We start from the raw sequence: 20689 nt of genomic DNA on the forward strand, positions 1-20689 counted from the left end.
GAATGTTACTCACAAGGGGCAGAAAAGCATGACTTGTTTCTTCCTTACCAAAGCCAAATTCTGCTCTCTCACTGCAGATTTACAGGGATGTATTTAAAAGCCTAATCTGACTTCATGTTTGAAAAACGTGGATCATTAGGGAAGAGTTCTCCAACACTGCTACATAACTGAAGCGTAAGGTACAGCACAGGATCATCACCAGAATTCTGTTTCTTTCAGAACCACTGTCTCAGAATAAAAGAAATAATCCCCAGGTTTATTTTCCTCCCCTACTGTTCCTCTGCTGTCAACAGCTGGAAATGGCCCACCTTGATTATCACTTTACAGTGTGCATGGTAACACCCATTGTTTCATGTTCTCTGTGTATATAAAATCCCCCTACTGTATTTTCGCTTTATGCATCCGATGAAGTGAGCTGTAGCTCAGGAAAGCTTATGCTCAAATAAATTGGTTAGTCTCTAAGGTGCCACAAGGTCTTTTCTCCTCTCAAGCTACACTCCAATAGGCTGAACGTCCATCGGTTTAAGGGCCTCCGGTAAACACCACATCTCCCAGTCAGGGTAACCAGTTGCTCATGCTTAAATTGTAGTGTCAACAGAAACTAGCCGTGTCCCTGTAAGAAGCCTCAAGACGGGAGTTTAGCCTGGTTACAGCAACCGGGTTTCACCCCGTCTCCGGGGCAAGCTACCTTTGGACGCTCAGACACCACCACCACCACCGGTGTTGCAAGTCCCCGAGCTGCCGCGACGGGCGGCCAGCAGGGCCCAGGCTGGGGCGGGATCGCTGCGGGCGGAGGAGGAACACGCCCCAGCCGGAGCCGGGGGGAAGCCGCGGCCCGACCTGGGAGCGCAGGCCCCGGGCAGCCTGGGGAAGGGGCACCGCGCCCGCCCCGGGGCAGAGCCGGAGACCCAGGCCCGGAGCTGGCGCTCCCTGTGCCCAGCACCCTGGGCTCTGCGCCGGGGCGCGCCCCAGGCCCCGCGGCGGGCGAGACAGGCGGCGCTCCGGGGCCCTGCGTGGGCGGGCCCGGCTGCCCCCATCGCAGGGGGCCCGGGCCCGGCGCTCCGGGCGCTGGCGGAGCCCTGGAGGCGCCGGGCCCCGCGGTGCGGCGTCCCGGCCCGACTCACCGTCTCGGCCCCGGAGGGCTGGGCCCCGGCGCTCTGCCCCCCCATGACGCCCCGCAGGAAGTTCATGGCGGGCCCGCCCCGGCCCGGGGTCGCGCTGCCCTGGCTGCGGCCCCGCTCGCTCCGGCTCCCGGGGACGGTGGCAAGCGCGGGCCGCTCCCGGCCCCCACCATCCGGCCGCGCCGGAAGCAGCCGCGGCGCCTGCGCCTGGACGTGGCAGCGACGTGGCCGCTCAGAGGGCGAGAGAGGCGGGGGCAGCCCCGCTGGACCCGCTCCCCGGCCGCCGGGCCCGCGCTGGGCGCCGGTGGGCGCAAAGCTGAGGGGGGCGTTGGGGGGCGTCAGCTAGGAGCAGCCGCCGCAGCTCCTGAGCCCCCCCCCCCGCTCCCCGCCCCCACACCGACCCCCACAGCACCTGCCTGCACCCCCAAGCCCTCCCCCACTGCCAACACACAGCACCTGAACCCCCCTCTTAGACCGCCCCCCACCCAACACACAGCACTTCTGCTCCCACAGTGCCTGAGACCTGACCAACACCTATCTCCTCTGACCCCTTACAACACCTCAGCCTCCCGCCTGACTGACACCCAGCCCCTGAACCCCCTCACACTCGCCAACTCCCCCCCCATACAGTGTCTGAACCCCACCCACGGCACCCGAGCCTCTCCCAGAACGGACACCCCACACGCACCCAGCCCCTGAGCCTCCCCAGCCCTGACCAACACCCTCCCCCCCACCCCATGCACAGCACCTAAACACCCCCCAGTCCTGACCAACACCCACATGCAGCACTTGAGCCTCCCCCACCCTGTCCAGACCCTCCCACACAGTACTTCATCCTGATCAATGCTACAGACACACACTGACCAACCCACACAGAGTATCTCAGCCTCCCCCTACACCCACTCCACACACACTGAGCCTCTGAGGGCATGTCTACATTACAAACTTAAGTTGACCTAACATAGGTTGACTTACAGCTACCACAATAATTACTGTAGTTTTTCATGTCCACATTACCCTCCTTCTGTCAGTGGTGTGCATCCTCACCAGGAGCTCTTCCACCAACTGAAGAGGGGCAGTGCGGGTTGGGGGGGCACCCAGCTCAGAGAGTCTCGGGGGTACCTGAGCTGTGAGTTAGGGGGTTCAGAGCAAGGAGCCTATCACCCTTTATTGTTAATTTCAGGGCTCCAGCAGGCAGCTGTGAAATTGACAAGAATGACAGCCAACAACTGATATAATAAGGCAGTGTCTACAGGGACACAGTGTCGCCCTAACTACATCAACATAAGAAACCCGCTGCCTCTTGTGGAGTTGGAATTGTAAGTGCCCTGCTTCAGCAGCATAAACCCTATGCCTCTCATGCAAGTGGAGTTAGGGCATTACCGTAAGTGTAGACATTGACATAATTAGGTAGACCTAACTTCATAGCGTAGACCAGGCCTGAGTCCGACACACAGACCAAAACCCCAACTCTCATGTTACATTACCACATACTTACACCCCATCCCTCCCTCAAACACACACTGACCCATTCTTTGTCACACACTGACCCACACAGCTTCTCCCCTATCCCACACATAGCCATTTGGGGCAGCATCATGTGTAGGATACGGGATTAGACAGGCTTTTTGTTATGTTCCTTCCCATTGAGAAGCTTGGTAACTATTAGGAAAAGCAAGTTGGTACACTCATTCAAAGAAGAAAAAAATGATTCCTTTAGAAAGGGTAGTGGATTTTTTTTTCTTCCTTTTACAGTCACCTCTTCCACTCTGTGCTCTAGTTTCCAAACTGAAATTGGCTGCTTTCTGAGTGTTTTGGTTTAAGCTGAAACCTTTAATCATTTGGTATTGTTCATAGCAAGGAGATACTTTACTCCTAATTGAAACTTATGATTATTACATAGAGCAGTTGTAGTAGGAGTCAGAGAAATGTTACACCTAATTCCAGTTGAAATCTTTACCTCCCCCTACCCCAAGTGTCTGAGGACTTCCTATCCATTTTGAATTCTTCCATTGTGCAGCATCACCCTTTCCCATGGGCAGCATCTCTTCTGCCTCAAACCAGGACCTGATCAGGTAGATAAGGAGACTCACTTCTGTATTTACTTTTATTTGGGTGACGGGGAAGAAGAGAAAACAATCCTGGTCTCTAGAAAGTTGTAGTCACAGGTAGGCTCCAGCAACTTTGAAAAGTATCTATGAAAGGAAGAAAAAAACAAGTTTAAGATGACATCTCAAACCTTTCTAGACCACTAATATGCCAACTCTTGCTTAAAAAACCCCAAACACATGGAAGAGGTAGAGGTGAAAGTAAGCCAGTAGGGTACAGCATACCAGTAAGAGCCAGTACGCAGCCAACCGTACTGGCAGGAGCAGCTTCTGTGGGGCCTGGCAATTTAAAAGGGCCCAGGGCTCCTGGGAGTGGCCGGAGCCCCGCACCCTTTAAATCACCACCCGAGCCCTGGGGTAGTGGTAGCAGCATCCCAGAGCCCAAGGCCCTTTAAATCACTGCCGGGCCACTCTTAAGGGCTGGCTAGGGGAGTCTGGCCCCCCAACCATGCCCTTTCTGCCTGAAGCCCCGCCCCTTCCCCTTACTCAGGACCTCGGCTGCCCTGCATACTGGTAAGTCCCTTAAGTTACTTAACCTCTTTCTAGGGGTGAATTTCAAATATCTGTACTTCCCTTTGTGATGTTCCCCCAGGGTTGTGAGTTCAATCCTCGAGGGGGCCATTTAGGGATCTGGGGCAAAAATTGGGGATTGGTCCTGCTTTGAGCAGGGGAGTGGACTAGATGACTTCCTGAGGTCCCTTGCAACCCTGATACTCTTTTGTTGTTGGGTAGGCCAGTGCCCTTTGTTCCTGTGAGGCTGGGCTGGGTTTGTCCCATACATGCCCTGATGAGGTGTGAACTGCCTCTGTTCTTGGAGAGTTTTCTCCTGGGCTCACTTTAAGCCATGGGGATACATTTTCAGCCTCAAAACTACATACATGAAATTGTAACCTATAACCTGACTATAACATTACTGTAACATCTCTATAACAACCATGCTCAGTGCATCACAAGCCTTCCAAAGATACCCAACATGACAAACTTTGCATTGAATACCACACAAGCATTTTATAAAGATGAACATGGGGGTGTAGGGTGTTCCTCCAAGGTACAGAGGATCACACCCTTCTTAAGGTAGGGGAAGTTAGTAGTTAAAAGCTGATTTGTGTATACAGTATTCTTACTAGTTTTGATTCAGTTTAAAGTTTTGCAGGACTGATGTAATTTAAATTTTCCCCACCTAACAACTTTCTACGTATCGGTTTTCCTATGTATGCAGATAGGATCAGAAGTGTTCAATTCATATTCTGATTTACCTTCCAAGATGACAGCTTCCTATTTTGTTGTTAGTTTTAATGGTATTTTAGATATTTTATTAAATATTTAATTAGAATAAAACCTAAGTGATTAGATTAGAAGATTGCATTAATGTCACTTCAGAAGAAAGGTACAAATTGAGAATTACAGGCTCTCAAAATTATTTTTAAAAAAAATTACAAGTCTGAAGATCAGATTTTTCCTATTATTGTGGTTTGAGAACCAAACACTGTAGCCAACAATACACCTAAACAAAATCAATTAACTCAGTTTTTTAACTGCTATGATACTCCAAGCTATCTGTTTTCACTGTGCTAGAAATAGTGAATGTTCAACTTTGACAGGAATACCCTAAAAGGGTTTTTTTTAAAAAAAAAAAAAAAAAAACTTCCATGGATCAATTGTCTCATACTGAACACTAACTTCCACATTTGCAATAGGGAAAAAACAAAAACAAAAAAACTTTCAGCTCTGACATTTCATATGGACCCTGGGGGGGGGGGTGGCCATGTGTCCCAGGTCAGCAGCACCACCTATTGGTGAGGGTCCTGCACTACTGTGCTGTGCTTAGTAGCTACAGTCCCCAGGGGGAAAGTGAAACTCTAGCCCACCCTACTTTACAACGTTCCAACCCAGGGCCCTTCAAAGCAGTAGCCCATATATGTGACCTAGGGTCTGGTACCCCTTCTCACACTTCCTACCCCTGTTTCCTGTACCTGTGTTTGTCTCACAGCTTGGTCTCAGACCCCTCCTGGTTTCCTGCCAGCAGGTTCATCTGCAGTACCCCTTCTCTCAGAGACAGTGAGTCATCACTCTTAGCTAACACAGCCAATCAATGGACTTCCAGCTATTTGGCTAGGTAGCTAAAGCCCAGCAACTGTTCCCCCCAACCTGCTCTCCTTCTCAGTCAGCCTACATACTGAGCTGCTCCCTTTTGAATGTTCTCACCACCAGGAACATGTCCCCCAAGGGCAAGGGGGTGTGCAGCCAATGCCAGGCATGGAGGGGGAAGAAAAGGAGAGAACCTGGTTCAGTTCAGAGCTGATTTGTAGAAGGGTGGGAACTAGCTGTTCCTCTAATTGAGGGGATAGATCATTAACCTGCACACCAAGGAGGAAGCAATGTTATCTCAGCTGTAGGAGGCTATAGAGGAGACCCACCCCATAGTTTGAGAACCACTGTCCTATGCTATGCTACCCTATTCCAGGTTTTCTTCTTGCAAGTGCAGCCCCAGTGCATAAAGCAAACAAAGAGAGAGAGCGAGCAAGTGGTCCCAATATAGCACTGGTAGAACCCAGGCTAATAATGCTATCCAGGACTTAGTACCGTAGCCTTTAATCTTATTGGGATCCAGGAAATGGGTGGGCAAAGCACCTCCTCTCTCAGCCACGAGTCTTGGGAAACGGGGCAAAATATAAATACTGCCTGCTTTCCTTCCTCTAGGAGATCACGTGTTGGGAGTTGGAGCTGTTGGTAGTCTGGTGATAAGAAAATGTTATTTCATTGTTGAACCCGGAAAATATTTTTTTCTTTAATTTGAATTTTAACATGAAACTTTGATCACTGGGAAGAGTATAGATTCCCAGCGGAGATTTCTGGAGGGGGAAAACTTTTTGTAGGGATGTTTACATCTTTTAAACTTTATCCAAAACCTCTTACTCAGTTTGTTGCTAGAGACTTTAGCCATTTAAACACAAATTGCATTGATTTAACTAAAATCAATATTTAAACTGAGCTAAAACAGTGAAAATTCCTGTGTGAACACAATGAAGCTGGCTTATAACTAGCTTATATTGATTTAGCTTAGTTCAGTCAGTTATTGTCTTAAGCTGGTTTATATAGTAATTGAACGAATTAGATTGCTATAATACGGTTTTAAACCAGTTTAAAGTGTTTTCCCCATGTGCTCACATACACAGAGGGTTTATGCTATCATAACAGAGGCTGTGTCTTCACTGCAAAAGTGCTTTTTTACATCAAGGTATCTATTGCAATGTAAATCCTAGAGACCAGGCAATTTAGTTTTTACCAAGATAGCTAGTTGAGAAAAAGCCTACCCCAGCCCCTCCCACTGAGAGTTCACCTGGACTGGTTATGTTGAGGTAAAACCAACCTTGCCTGGTTGTTACAAGGATTTTACATTGTGATAGGTATCTTGATAGCTATTTTTTGCTGCGAAGAAAATAACAGAACCAATTAAAAATACTGAAGTTAGTTACAATTCCTGTGCTGAGGCCTGCTACAAGCTGACAGGGACCATCTGGCTTTTAGGTGAGAGCTTTTAACAGTGGAATTGCTCACAACAGGTCAGAATGAATCTGCATGTTTTCAGTCCATGACCCCAAACCTATCACTTCCCAATTTTTCTTTCTGATAACTTCCATACATTTTCTAATGGAAAGATTGTTGATGGCATGGGGGAATATATTTTTCTAAGTACCAGTAGCTGAACCAAGAAGTGGAGGAAGAACAGGGTCCTTTGTGGATAAATTTGTATTTGGCACCTAAATACCAGTGATGGATGCATTAGAAAAGCCTAGTGTAAACTGGAAAAAGCAATGCCCTTTATGAAGCATTTTCTTCTTAGCAACCAGCTAGCTGCTGCTTGTTCAATTGCTTCCTATCCCCAGGGGATATACTGTTTCCTGGTTCCTCTCTTTATGTTTCTGTGGTTTAAATTATTATATAAAAACATATCCTGACTCACTATTTACCTTGTTCTGCACGGCAAGACCTTTTTCCTCAGCCTCCCTTCCACAAAAGGAATTTCACAAATACATCACTGGTTTCAAAGTTGAATCTAGTTTGCAAAATCTTTTTTTTTTAAATTAGGTAAAGAACTGCCACTTCGAAAACACAGGTACTGCTTTCGTGTGTGTGAGCTGCACCTGCATCTACATTCAGCGGGTCACCCTTGGCCACAAGACTGCAAATTCCTCCCCCTCCCCCCAGCCCGGAGCTAAAAACCTCCTTCTCCCTTACCCTTAAGGTTAGTGCAACTGCCTACTGTTTTGCCAAGTCCCATCTCCACCGGTCTAATAGCACTGCCCAGGGGACTGGCACTACCCTCACAGCTCATGCCACTGCCTGGGACTGCGAAGCCTCCTTTCCTGATTGCCCCGGCTCAGTGGGTTGGAACGATCCCCGCAGCTAATGCCCTTGCCCCCGCCGGTCGGGCTGGAAGGGTCCCTGCAGCGCGCGCCACGGACCCGGGACTGCAAAGCCCCTTCCCCGGCTTAGCGCCCCTGCTGGTTGGGCTGGAAGGACCCTCGGAGCTCGTGCTAAGCCGTCGGGCGCGAGCGCGGTCGCGCGCCCGCCGCTCTGCGTCACGCCGGGCGGAAGCGGGTCGCTGCCGTTCAACCCCGCGTGCGGTTCGGCGGGAAGTGAGCGTTCCGCAGGCGTCACAGCCAGGGCGCCGTTGATTGGCGGAGGGTGGTGACGGGGGTTCCTGCCCTGGAATGCAGGGCGCAGGGGCGAGACAATAAGGGAGACGCGAAGCGAGAGCCCGCAGCCCGCGCCGCTGCCCCGCTCCCCGAGCCGGCCGCGCTGTGCCCGTGCCCAGCCCCCGCCGCAGCCCGCTCCCGTTGGGACCCCGCGGGAGAGGCCGCGCCGCCCGCCCGCCCGCCGACACGTCCAGGCCCCGGGGAGCGCCCGGCCCCCAGCGCTGCCGTAGGTGAGAGCGGGACGCGGCCCGGGCCTGCCGCCACGCCGGGCGCCGGCCGGCCCAACAGCCGCGCTGCGCCGGCGTGAGGCGGGGGTGCGCGGGGGGTGGGGCCCCGCGGGCCGGGCTGTCGGTGGTTGGGGGGGCCCGAGGCCCTGCGGGCCGGCCCGGGCTGCGCTTTTCCCCTGCGGGCCGCAGCCGTCAGGCGGCTCCTACCCTGCCCCGGCGGAGCCCGCTGCGTATCGGGCGGCTGCAGCCGCCGGCGGGCGTAGCCGGGGCGGTGGCCCGCGGGCAGGGTCACGGCGCAGCGCTGCCCTCGGGCCGGATGCGGGTGGCTCCACACCCCGGCTCTCCTTCCCCGCCCCGTGGCCGGCAGCGCTGCCCGCTCCCCCGGGGCATCGCGCCTCGCCGGCCCGGCAGTGCCTCCCCTCGCCCTCCAGCCTGGGCAGCGCCACCGCCGCCTCCTCGCCCGTGCAGCCATGTTCCTCCTCGTCCTCCGCTCGGCCGGGGCCCCGCTCGTGTGAGGGATGGTCCAAAACCAGCTGCCTTGGTCCTAAACCCCTTGCGTGGATGCGTCTGCTTGGGTGGAGCTGCTTCTCTCTTCCTGCATCTAACACTGTGTCTCCCTCCAACGTGGCTACAGGGGGCTGTCAGACCCTCCTCTTCTGCAGGTCCTGACATCGGGAGCAACCTTCCTGCAGGCTTCAGCTAAACCAGCTCTCACGGAGTATCTCTGCTCAGCATGCTTGGTTCATGCTTCTGTGCCCATTAAACTGAAAGGAGCAAGGAAAAAAGGCCCCGGGTAGTTTTAGGCAGTGTATGCATGGGGATCCCAAAGTAGGCAGGTGCTAGTTTTTCTGTTTTCTTTCCGATCACCTCTTTAATATTCAGTTTTGATGCCACTCTTGGAAAAAGGGACAGACTGGAGAGTTGTCAGAGAATACAATAGAAGGGTGCTGCTAGGCTTAATTTGAGGAAAGATGTCATTTGCTTGTGAAAGGGTTATAAAGTGACAGTGGGGCAGGAATAGTGGGAGGGAGCGTAGTTTCCAATCAGCAGAAAGGATTATACATCAAGGAGGAAGAGGTATTAGTTGGCATATGTGGAAGTATTTAGGATGCAAATAAGAGAGAGGTTGGTAGAGAAGATAAAACTCATAAGCTGATGCCAGAGAGCGCACCTCAGTAGGAATCTCAGCAGCCTCTTCCCTTGCTGGGGGTGAAGCTGGGTTATTCAACATGTTATTGCCCCTTGAACTTCCTGGTGTGGCCCACTGCATGGGTTTGAATCTTTCTGGCTGTTAATTGTATATTAAATGTTTAAAACCCTGTCTCTGTCTTTCTAACAGAAAGACTAGAGGCGTAGTCAACAGGTCAATGCTAGACTCTTGTGGGAGAGAGCTGTCTCCTCACTTTATTTCCCCCCTCCTTGACTCTCTGCTTTGTTCATTTAGAGAACAGCAGTAAAGGTAACATCAGAGGGTGAGAGAGGTGGTAGATGGACCAGCTTCTTTTAAAACAGATTTGCCGTGTTGTCCTCTGTTCCTTCCAGGAGCTCTGTTGATCCTTGTGTTACATTGGGGTCAAAGGGTATGTCGCTTGTTTATTACACCAGTTTTAACACTGAAATTGGCAGATACCCGTGTGGATTAGAAAAGGTCCTCCCTGATCACCCTGTACAGGTTTAGAAGTTCTGTGGTGTGAATGTTTTATGCATATTCAAAGTAAAATGCTCCTCCTCCTGACAAGTCAGCTCTTCTTGCATCTCTTGTCCAGCAAGATTTCTATTGGTCTGCTTATCCAGTATCATTTACATGGATGAAATATTTGTCCATTCACAGATGAGTCTTCAGACTAACAGTGCAGTATATCCACTTACAGGGTGTTTATACTGAGGAGACAAGTCCCTGACTTGAAGTTTTAAGCTACTGTCTGTTTGCTTTCATTGTACTGCATTGTACCTGAACTCTTTTGGGAACACTTTCTCTACCACTGGCGTTCAGTTTTTCACAAATGAAGAGCCACTTGGGTCTGTGAATGGAGCTGTGATGAGACTAGCATTGTTAGAGATTTATGGTGAAACTTGTAAAATGGTATTTATTACTCTTGGTACCCGTGACATGCATACTGTGCAAGAACTTAGGTATGTGAATAGTGTTGACTTCAGCAGTACTTATTAGCATCTCTTGCCTTAGGGCCTGATCGTGGAGGTTAATCCACCAGTAGCTCCTCATAAAACTCTTGCCCCACAACCATACGGTCCCATCAAGCTGCTCCCTGCAACACCTCTGGAAGGTTGAGTAAACAGATACACTTTGCAGTATGCCATGAAAGTCAACCAATCTAGGCTATGTTGGATGAAGTGGGGAGAAGTAAGTTTTAAAATTTAAGGAGTCTTTTAGAGAGAGGGCTGGCTATCCAGAATGGAGGTAGATCCAGTTTGCATGCTTCCATTGATCTCCTCTATGGGAGTTTACCTCCCTCCCATACTGTCTTTCAAGTATGCGGGTCCAAAGTCATTTAGGGCCTTAAAACTTACCTTTAATATCATTTGGAAATAACAGGAAGTCCATGAAGATCCTGGAATACTGATGTCCTGTGTACTTGGCAAGATATGCTGCTTACCAAGTAAGCCACTACCTATAGTAGCTCAAATTTCCAGGTTGATTCAAGGTGTGGCCACAGGTAGAGTGAATTGTAATAATCGGGTCTCTAAGTGACAAAGGAGTAGACCACAGAAGGATTTGAGGGATATGTTTGCAATTTCCTAACCTTCTCCAAATTGCTGGGGTAGGGGGAAGGATGCATGGACCCTGCTGCTATGTGATTGTCTTGTAGCATATTGAGGGTATGTCTACACTACGAAATTAGGTCGAATTTATAGAAGTCGGTTTTGTAGAAAGCGTTTTTATACAGTTGATTGTGTGTGTCCCCACACAAATGCTCTAAATGCATGGTGCATGTAGTCGACGGAGTGTGTCCACAGTACTGAGGCAACCGTCGACTTCTGGAGCGTTGCACTGTGGGTAGCTATCCCACAGTTCCTGCAATCTCCGCCGCCCATTTGAATTCTGAGTAGAAATTCCAGTGCCTGATGGGGCTAAAACATTGTTGCGGGTGGTTCTGGGTACATATCGTCAGGCCCCCCTTCCCTCCCTCCTTCCATGAAAGCAAGGGCAGACAATCGTTTTGCGCCTTTTTTCTTGAGTTACCTGTGCAGACACCATACCACGGGAAGCATGGAGCCCGCTCAGCTAACCGTCACTATATGTCTCCTGGGTGCTGGCAGACACGGTACTGCATTGCTACACAGCAGCAGTTTATTGCCTTTTGGCAGCAGACAGTGCAGTATGACTGGTAGCCGTCGTAGTCCTGGGTGCTCTTTTAACTGACCTTGATGAGGTCGGGGCGCCTGGGCAAACATGGGAGTGACTCAGCCAGGTCATTTCCCTTTTAAGTTTCGTCTCATGGTGATTGAGTCCTACCAGCAGTGCACTGTCTTTTAATCAGCAGCCAGCAGAAGATGATGGCTAGCAGTCATACTGCACCGTCTTCTGCCGAGCACCCAGGAGATGACGATGGCTAGCGGTCGTACTGCAGTCTGCTGCCAGCAAGATGTATAAAGATAGATGAAGTGGCTCAAAACAAGAAATAGGCCAGATTTGTTTTGGATTCATTTTCTCCTCCCTCCTTCCCTCTGTGAAATCAACGGCCTGCTAAACCCAGTTTTGAGTTCTATCCTTGAGGTTTTGAGTTCTATCCTTGAGGGGACCATTCAGTTTCTCGCAAAGCCACCCCCTTTGTTGATTTTAATTCCCTGTAAGCCAACCCTGTAAGCCAAGTTGTCAGTCACCCCTCCCTCTGTCAGGGCAATGGCAGACAATCGTTCCGCGCCTTTTTTCTATGCAGACGCCATACCACGGAAAGCATGGACCCCGCTCAGATCACTTTGGCAGTTAGGAGCACATTAAACACCACACGCATTATGCAGCAGAATATGCAGCACCAGAACCTGGCGAAGCGATACCGGGCAAGTAGGCGACGTCAGTGCGGTGACGTGAGTGATGAGTACATGGACACAGACTTTTCTCAAAGCACGGACCCTGGCAATGTGGGCATCATGGTGCTAATGGGGCAGGTTCATGCGGTGGAACGCCGATTCTGGGCTCGGAAAACAAGCACAGACTTGTGGGACCTCATAGTGTTGCAGGTCTGGGACGATTCCCCGTGGCTGCGAAACTTTCGCATGCGTAAGGGCACTTTCATGGAACTTTGGGACTTGCTTTCCTCTGCCCTGAGGCGCAGAAATACCAAGATGAGAGCAGCCCTCATGGTTGAGAAGCAAGTGGCAGTAGCCCTGTGGAGTGGGCAAATCTACTGTGGGAGCTGCTGTGATGCAAGTAGCCAACGCAATCAAAGATCTGCTGATATCAAGGGTAGTGACCGTGGGAAATGTGCAGGTCATAGTGGATGGCTTTGCTGCAATGGGATTCCATAACTGTGGTGGGGCCATAGACGGAACCCATATCCCTATCTTGGCACTGGAGCACCAAGCCGCCGAGTACATAAACGGCAAGGGGTACTTTTCAATAGTGCTGCAAGCACTGGTGGATCACAAGGGACGTTTCACCAACATCAACGTGGGACGGCCGGGAAAGGTACATGATGCTCTCATCTTCAGGAACTCTGGTCTGTTTCGAAAGCTGCAGGAAGGGACTTTATTCCCAGACCAGAAAATAACCGTTGGGGATGTTGAAATGCCTATATGTATCCTTGGGGACCCACCCTACCCCTTAATGCCATGGCTCATGAAACCATACACAGGCACCCTGGACTGTAGTCAGGAGCTGTTCAACTATAGGCTGAGCAAGCGCAGAATGGTGGTAGAATGTGCATTTGGACGTTTAAAAGCACACTGGTGCAGTTTACTGACTCGCTTAGACCTCAGCGAAACCAATATTCCCACTGTTATTACTGCTTGCTGTGTGCTCCACAATATCTGTGAGAGTAAGGGGGAGACGTTTATGGCGGGGTGGGAGGTTGAGGCAAATCGCCTGGCTGCTGGTTACGCACAGCCAGACACCAGGGTGGTTAGAAGAGCACAGGAGGGCGTGGTGCGCATCAGAGAAGCTTTGAAAACCAGTTTCATGACTGGCCAGGACACGGTGTGAAAGTTCTGTTTGTTTCTCCTTGATGAAACCCCCCGCCCCTTGGTTCACTCTACTTCCCTGTAAGCTAACCACCCTCCCCTCCTCCCTTTGATCACCGCTCGCAGAGGCAATAAAGTCATTGTTGCTTCACATTCATGCATTCTTTATTAATTCATCACACAAATAGGGGGATAACTACCAAGGTAGCCCAGGAGGGGTGGTGGAGGAGAGAAGCACTGGGAGGGGTGGTGGAAGAGGGAAGGACAAGGCCACACAGCACTTTAAAAGTTTACAACTTTAAAACTTACTGAATGCCAGCCTTTTGTTGCTTGGGCAATCCTCTGGGGTGGAGTGGCTGGGTGGCCGGAGGCCCCCCCAGCACGTTCTTGGGCGTCTGGGTGTGGAGGCTATGGAACTTGGGGAGGAGGGCGGTTGGTTACAGAGGGGCTGCAGTGGCAGTCTGTGCTCCAGCTGCCTTTCCTGCAGCTCAACCATACACTGGAGCATACTGGGTTGGTCCTCCAGCAGCCTCAGCATTGAATCCTGCCTCCTCTCATCACATTGCTGCCACTTTTCAGCTTCAGCCCTCTCTTCAGCCCGCCACCTCTCCTGCCGGTCATTTTGTGCTTTCCTGCACTCTGACATTGTCTGCCTCCATGCATTCATCTGTGCTCTGTCAGTGTGGGAGGACAGCATGAGCTCAGAGAACATTTCATCGCGAGTGCATTTTTTTCACCTTCTGATCTTCGCTAGCATCTGGGAAGGAGAAGATCCTGTGATCCTTGAAATACATACAGCTGGTGGAGAAAAAAAAAAGGGACGGTGGTATTTAAAAAGACACTTTTTATAGAACAATGGGTACACTCTTTCACGGTAAACCTTGCTGTTAACATTACATACATAACACATGTGCTTTCGTTCCAAGGTCGCATTTTGTCGTCTCCACCCCCTCCCCCACGCAGCTAGCCCCTCACCCCTCCCCGTGGCTAACAGCAGGGAACATTTCTGTTCAGCCACAGGCAAACAGCCTAGCAGGAACAGGCACCTCTGAATGTCCCCTTAAGAAAAGCACCCTATTTCAACCAGGTGACCATGAATGATATCACTCTCCTGAGGATAACACAGAGAGATAAAGAACGGATGTTGTTTGAATGCCAGCAAACATACACTGCAATGCTTTGTTCTACAATGATTCCCGAGTACGTGCTACTGGCCTGGAGTAGTACAGTGTCCTACCATGGTAGACTGAATAAGGCTGCCGTCCCCAGAAACCTTTTGCAAAGGCTTTGGGAGTACATCCAGGAGAGCTGCGAATGCCAGGGCAAATTAATCCTTTCACATGCTTGCTTTTAAAGCATGTATAGTATTTTAAAAGGTACACTCACCAGAGGTCCTTTCTCTGCCTGGCGGGTCTGGGAGGCAGCCTTGGGTGGGTTCGGGGGGTACTGGCTCCAGGTCCAGGGTGGGAAACAGTTCCTGGCTGTCGGGTAAACCAGTTTCTCCGCTTGCTTGCTGTGAGCTATCTACAGTCTCATCATCATCATCTTCCTCATCCCCAAAACCTGCTTCCGTGTTGCCTCCATCTCCATTGAAGGAGTCAAACAATACGGCTGGGGTAGTGGTGGCTGAACCCCCTAAAATGGCATGCAGCTTATCATAGAAGCGGCATGTTTTGGGCTTTGACCCAGAGCAGCCGTTCGCCTCTCTGGTTTTCTGGTAGGCTTGCCTCAGCTTCTTAAGTTTCACGCGGCACTGCTTCAGGTCCCTGTTATGGCCTCTGTCCTTCATGCCCTGGGAGATTTTGACAAATGTTTTGGCATTTTGAAAACTGGAACGTAGTTCTGATAGCACGGATTCCTCTCCCCATACAGCGATCAGATCCCGTATCTCCCGTTTGATCCATGCTGGAGATACTTTGCAATTCTGGGACTCCATCATGGTCACCTCTGCTGATGAGCTCTGCATGGTCACCTGCAGCTTGCCACGCTGGCCAGACAGGAAATTGAAATTCAAAAGTTTGCAGGCCTTTTCCTGTCTACCTGGCCAGTGCATCTGAGTTGAGTGCTGTCCGGAGTGGTCACAATGGAGCACTCTGGGATAGCTCACGGAGGCCAATACCATCTTATTGTGTCCACAGTACCCCAAATTCGACCCAGCAAGGCCGCTTTCAGTGCTAATCCCCTTGTCGGGGGTGGAGTAAGGAAATCGATTTTAAGAGCCCTTTAAGTCGACAAAAAGGGCTTCCTCGTGCGGACGGGTGCAGGGTTAAATCGATTTAACGCTGCTAAATTCAACGTCAACTCCTAGTGTAGACCAGGGCTTAGATTGAAAATCCCAGTCCCTCTGTTAGAGGGAGAGATTAAATCCTCTGCATTCTGATTGAGGCAATGCTGTTAAACTTGAGAAAACTAGTTTTCGGGATTGAGATTCAATTCATCTGTTATAATGAACACCTTTTTGATATTTTACAACCGTAAAATATCAGCATTTTTTATAGTACTTCGAGGAGAATATCACTCTGTTTCCTACCTGGTTAACAGAAGGAGGAACACTTCATTTCTGCTTTCAAGGGACCGTAGCATCTCCTTTTCCATTCCACGCTGCATTATGGAGTATGCATCTGTTGTAACTAGCTTGGAACCTAGTACTGAGTGAAGTGCACATCAAAAGCCTGTTGCAGATGGTCCATGCACAGCTACACATGACTATAGAGCCAGAGTAGAGTATTGCTGTTCTACACCAAAGCTGGACTGTGGTGTTTAATGGCTGTATTGCGCTAGCTGTCCTTACTAAGAGTACTTTATTTGTTGGAGCTCTGGTGATGAAATTGTGGGTACAAAGAACAATGCTTTAGTAGTCTTTGTATATCACAAAATATAGGTGTGCCTAATGTTTTCTTCATAGAAACAAATGACAAGATTTTCCTGTAATAACCATCTTCTCCAAAGGTTACAGGCTTATCAGTCTATTATGTCTGTGATATAATTTTTTACTTTTAGTAGCCATATTTTTTACTTCTAGTAGCGCTTTTCTGAACCTCTTTCATAATTTGTGCGTCTATGTTGCAGTAACGCTATCAATGGATACAGTACTTTAGATGAGGCATCACCAGGGTTCAGTACATTTGTGATGTCTGTCCAGACACACACATGGTCTTTGACTCTTTAGTCCTACCATGAATCACTTTACATAGGTCACATTGGGCTAATCACCTGTTCTATAGATCACTGCCCTGAGATGTTTAAATCTTTCTGAGATTTATCTGTCACTAAAGAGACTTACAATTTTTGGTCTTGTTTGCAAGCTTTACCTCTCTACACAAGCACAGCAGCGCAGTGCTGATCTCTGAGGTACCTTACTGATGGCTTATCTCAGGTATGACATCTTTCACAATCTTGTTTATACACATTTAGTGGAATAACCTGAAAGAAGGATCAAATATTGAAATATTAAAGGCAACTTTGATTTATATGAAATTTGATTTTCATGTGACCTCCAGATCTATTAACGTTTTGGCTCTGCAGCCCTTAAGGGTTATAGCAATTTGGCATTTTTTATCAAACATAGTACTGCTATCTTTATAGTTCCACATGGAACTAAATTTAGTGGCAGAATTAGATTTAATCAATTATACATTTTTTTCTTATGTAATAAAGATAATGCCTAGTGCAGCGTAACTTCATTCAGCATGCCAGTTGTGTATCAGTTTACAGCATGAGTCATAATCATGGAGTTATGGCCAGAAGGGACCGCTAGATTGTTTAGCCTGATATCAGAGTCCACCTGCACCAGCCAGGCCTGGCACACTAAACCCAACAACTGAAAGGAGACCAAAGCATTACAGCCCACCGGAGGCTAGGCTACTATCTGCACCAGGAAGAGAATAGGAGGGACTGAGGTGTGCCAGTGCTTGAGGCCCCTGCAATGGCAGGGAAATAACTGAGTTAGACCTAGATAATCCTGGAAAGGGATCTGCACCCTCACACTGCAGAGGAAGGCGAAAATCCCCCAAGGTCAACTGGGAGAAAATTCCTTCCTGATATTTGGAGGGAGGGATAACTCAGTGGTTTGAGCATTGGCCTGCTAAACCCAGGGTTGTGAGTTCAATCCTTGAGGGGGCCATTTAGGGATCTGGGGCAAAAGTTGGGGATTGGTCCTGCTTTGAGCAAGGGGTTGGACTAAAGTGCCTCCTGAGGTCCCTTCCAACCCTGATATTCTATGATTCTGTGATCACATAGTGATCAGTAGACCCTGGGCATGTGAACAGGAACAAGCTAGCCAAGCACCTGAGACAAAGAATGCTCAGTGTGAGCTGCCTCTACGCACAGGTGCCTCTCCCGCAGCTCCCATTGGCCGTGGTCCCCAGCCAGTGGGAGCTGTGGAGTCAGCGCTCGGGGCGGGGGCAGCACACAGAGTTGCTGTGGCTGACCCTCCACCTAGGAGCATTGACTGCAGCCAGTGGAAGCCGCAAGGGCGGCTCCTGCGGGCGGAGGCAGCTTGCAGTGCCACCTGGCCACACCTCCGCCAAGGAGCAGCAGGGACATGTTGCCGCTTGCGGGGAGCCACCCAAGATGAGTGCTGCCCAGATTCAGCACCCTTATACCTCTCCCACGCCCAAATCCCCTGCCCCAAGTCCCCTCCTGCACCCAAACTGTCTCCCAGAGCGTGCATCCCACACCTCTACCGAAATGCTGGTTTAGAGAGCTTTCTGGTTGGTAAAGTGCCAGATAACTAGGGCCCTACCAAATTCTCTGCCATGAAAAACATGTTACAGGCCATGGAATCTGGTGTCCCACCGTGAAATCTGGTCTTTTGAGTGCTTTTACCCTATACTATACAGATTTCACGGTTGAGACCAGCATTTCTCAAATTGGGGGTCCTGACCCAAAAGGGAGTTACAGGCGAGTTGCAAGGCTATTTTAGGGGGCGCCGCCCTATTCCACTCTTACTTCTGTGCTGCCTTCAGAGCTGAGCAGCTGGAGAGCAGTGGCTGATTGCCAGGCACCCAGCTCTGACGGTGGCTCCCCGCCAGCAGAAGTAAGGGTGGCAATACCATACTATGCCACCCTTCTGCGCTGCTGCCTTCAGGGGTGAGTGGTAGCGGCTGACAGAGGGCCTAGCTCTGCAGGCAGCAGCTCAGAAGTAAAGTTGGTAATACCATACAATACCATCCTTATTTCTGCACTGCTGCTAGGAGCGGCTCTGCCTTCAGAGCTGGGCTCCTGGCCAGCAGCTGCTGCTCTCCAGCTGCCCAGCTCTGAAGGCAGCGCCAGCAGCAGCACAGAAGTGAGGGTAGCTGTACCACAACCCCACCCCCACCCGTAACCTTTGACCTCCCCACAGCTGCTTTTTGGGTCAAGACCCATACAATTACACCACTGTGAAATTTCAGATTTAAATAGCTGGAATCATAAAATTTACGATTTTTAAAATCCTATGACCGTGACATTGACCAAAATGGACCGTGAATTCGGTAGGGCTCTATGGATAACACAGCTTTTACTGTGATGACATGATATAAATCAATGTTACTCTTCTCTGTTCAGCTCTTGTCTCCGTTTCAAAGGGTGTAGCAGAAAGTGTGTTCAGAGACTGGTAACAGTTGTGATAACAAGCATAGATGAACTCTTTTATATGAAGAAACTGAGAAGGGTGGGATTGCTTGCTTTAAAAAACCGACATAAGGGAAGGAAAAAATATATGGTGAAGGTAGAACAAGTAAGTTCTGTTCATCCTTTGTTGTAATACAAGAATAAGGAGATGCTCAGTGAGATTGAAAAGGAGCAAATTGAAAATGATAAAGGGAAACACTTCTCTCACGATGCGTTACTTGTACTTCGTGTACGGTATATAATTGAGGTTGAGTGCAGCAGGATTCAAGTAAGACTGGGCATCCTTATGATTAATGAGTATTCAGAGTATAGTGAAGACGTTAAAAACAGACCCTCATATTTCAAGGCTTGAACCCATCTTTGACTAATGGGGGTTAAGGAGGAACTTGCTTCGTGGGTTGCTTATTGCTTAACTACCTTCTACAGGGTTTCTTGAAACTTCCCCTCAAAGAGCTGGCACTTGCCACTGTAAACTCTGGGATTTTAGGCTACATGATTCACTAGTCGGATCCAGTACTGCATTGTGTTCCTGTGGGCAAACATAATACTGCTTTATTTTGTACTTACGGTATTTCTCTTGTGTTTGTCTATGGCACATTAACGCCTTTGCTTTATCCTATTTATACCTGAGAACGTAGGGCTGGTTCTTATAAATCATGTACAAACTTTAGATTGAGTGGTTTCCATTGGCAGTACTTGGCCTACAGTAACTTTAAAAATACCACACGATGATGATGAAAACGCACTTTGTGTCCACTCCTTTAGCATGGAAAGAGTTTAACGTATTGAAATCAAGCCTTGCATTTCTAAAGTTAATGTCTGTGGAGGATTTTTACTTCTGTGTCGTGTTACCATTGAGTCAAGCTGGGGAGCTCCCTAATCCGTTAGACACCCACCCACCCCCACACACCCAGGACTGTGAAGGCCTACTTGAGGGCCCCGCCATACTGAGTGTACTCTAGCCTCAGTCCTTAGAGGCCCCAGAATGTTCCAGGCAGTTCCTTTTGTATATGTGGTTATCAAGCACTCCTTATTGGAGCTTCCAGCAGTTCCAACTGATGCAGTTTATTGCTGCATGTCCTGTTTGGAAGTTCTTACGTTTTCTGTGATAATTGAGCATACTATTCTGTGTCTCTGGCTCATTATCTCAAAGTTTTAACTGATTTAGGTATTTTAGGTTTAGCTCTGTGCCAGCTGTTTATCTTAGAGCTTTGCTTTTTTTAAGCTACTGCCTCAAGTATGATTTTTTTAAGTCAGATTTAATAGCTAGCAGTCCTTGGCATTGACACTTGGCTTGGAACTGTGTTTGATTCTTGTTTGATGCTTCACTGAGCTAAACTGTCTGAGACGTCAATGGCTGACAAATATGTTGTTTCACTTTAGTAGGTTCCCTGTTGTTGCTGAACCTGGGATATTGATGACAGCTGTTCAGCTGCACCTTAGATTTATTAGCTTTGAGTCTCTGTCTGGGCAAAAGCAGTGTATCAGGTTGGCTCTCTTCTGATTGGACTTCTCACAGTGCTTCAGTAGAAGGCAGTTCATTTGAGGATTGGCAGTTAGCTCAGGACTTGGAAATTAGTCCCATTGTACATGGAGTACGACACTTTCCAAAGCAGAACGATCCTGTACTTGTACTCTGTTCTAGTCAGTGCCTCATTGTAAGACAAGCACACTGATGTGAAGAAGATAGTTAGCCTCTAACGAGACTGGTATTATCAGCATATCCTACCATTGCATCCATGGGAGCATATATGTGATGCTCCAGAACCTTGTGGAAGTGT

The 20689-nt window shown here is 49.3% G+C and overlaps 2 protein-coding genes and 1 long non-coding RNA gene across 4 annotated transcripts in view; 1 reads left to right on the plus strand and 2 right to left on the minus strand.

The window, feature by feature from the left end:
* The window catches only part of USO1 (USO1 vesicle transport factor), a 63784-nt gene extending 62479 nt beyond the window's left edge, over positions 1–1305 (minus strand). Inside the window, exon 1 of the mRNA XM_084627362.1 lies at positions 1125–1305. Coding sequence (XP_084483488.1) covers positions 1125–1190 — 66 coding nt within the window. The 5' untranslated portion in view covers positions 1191–1305. The remainder of the gene's footprint in view (positions 1–1124) is intronic.
* A 1628-nt stretch (positions 1306–2933) lies between these two features.
* Positions 2934–7835, minus strand: LOC311519578. The gene is made up of 2 exons (XR_014711314.1): positions 7469–7835; positions 2934–3316 (listed from the first exon to the last, which is right to left on the minus strand). It is a non-coding gene; the product is annotated as an uncharacterized lncRNA (long non-coding RNA).
* A 181-nt stretch (positions 7836–8016) lies between these two features.
* The window catches only part of G3BP2 (G3BP stress granule assembly factor 2), a 49824-nt gene continuing 37151 nt past the window's right edge, over positions 8017–20689 (plus strand). For both annotated transcript variants that reach the window (XM_084626209.1, XM_084626210.1), the window contains exon 1: positions 8017–8159. The gene's annotated coding sequence lies outside the window, so the exon portion shown is untranslated. The remainder of the gene's footprint in view (positions 8160–20689) is intronic.

Source organism: Lepidochelys olivacea (assembly GCF_965140295.1).
Source record: "Lepidochelys olivacea isolate rLepOli2 genome assembly, chromosome: 4".
Taxonomy (NCBI): Eukaryota; Metazoa; Chordata; order Testudines; family Cheloniidae; genus Lepidochelys; species Lepidochelys olivacea.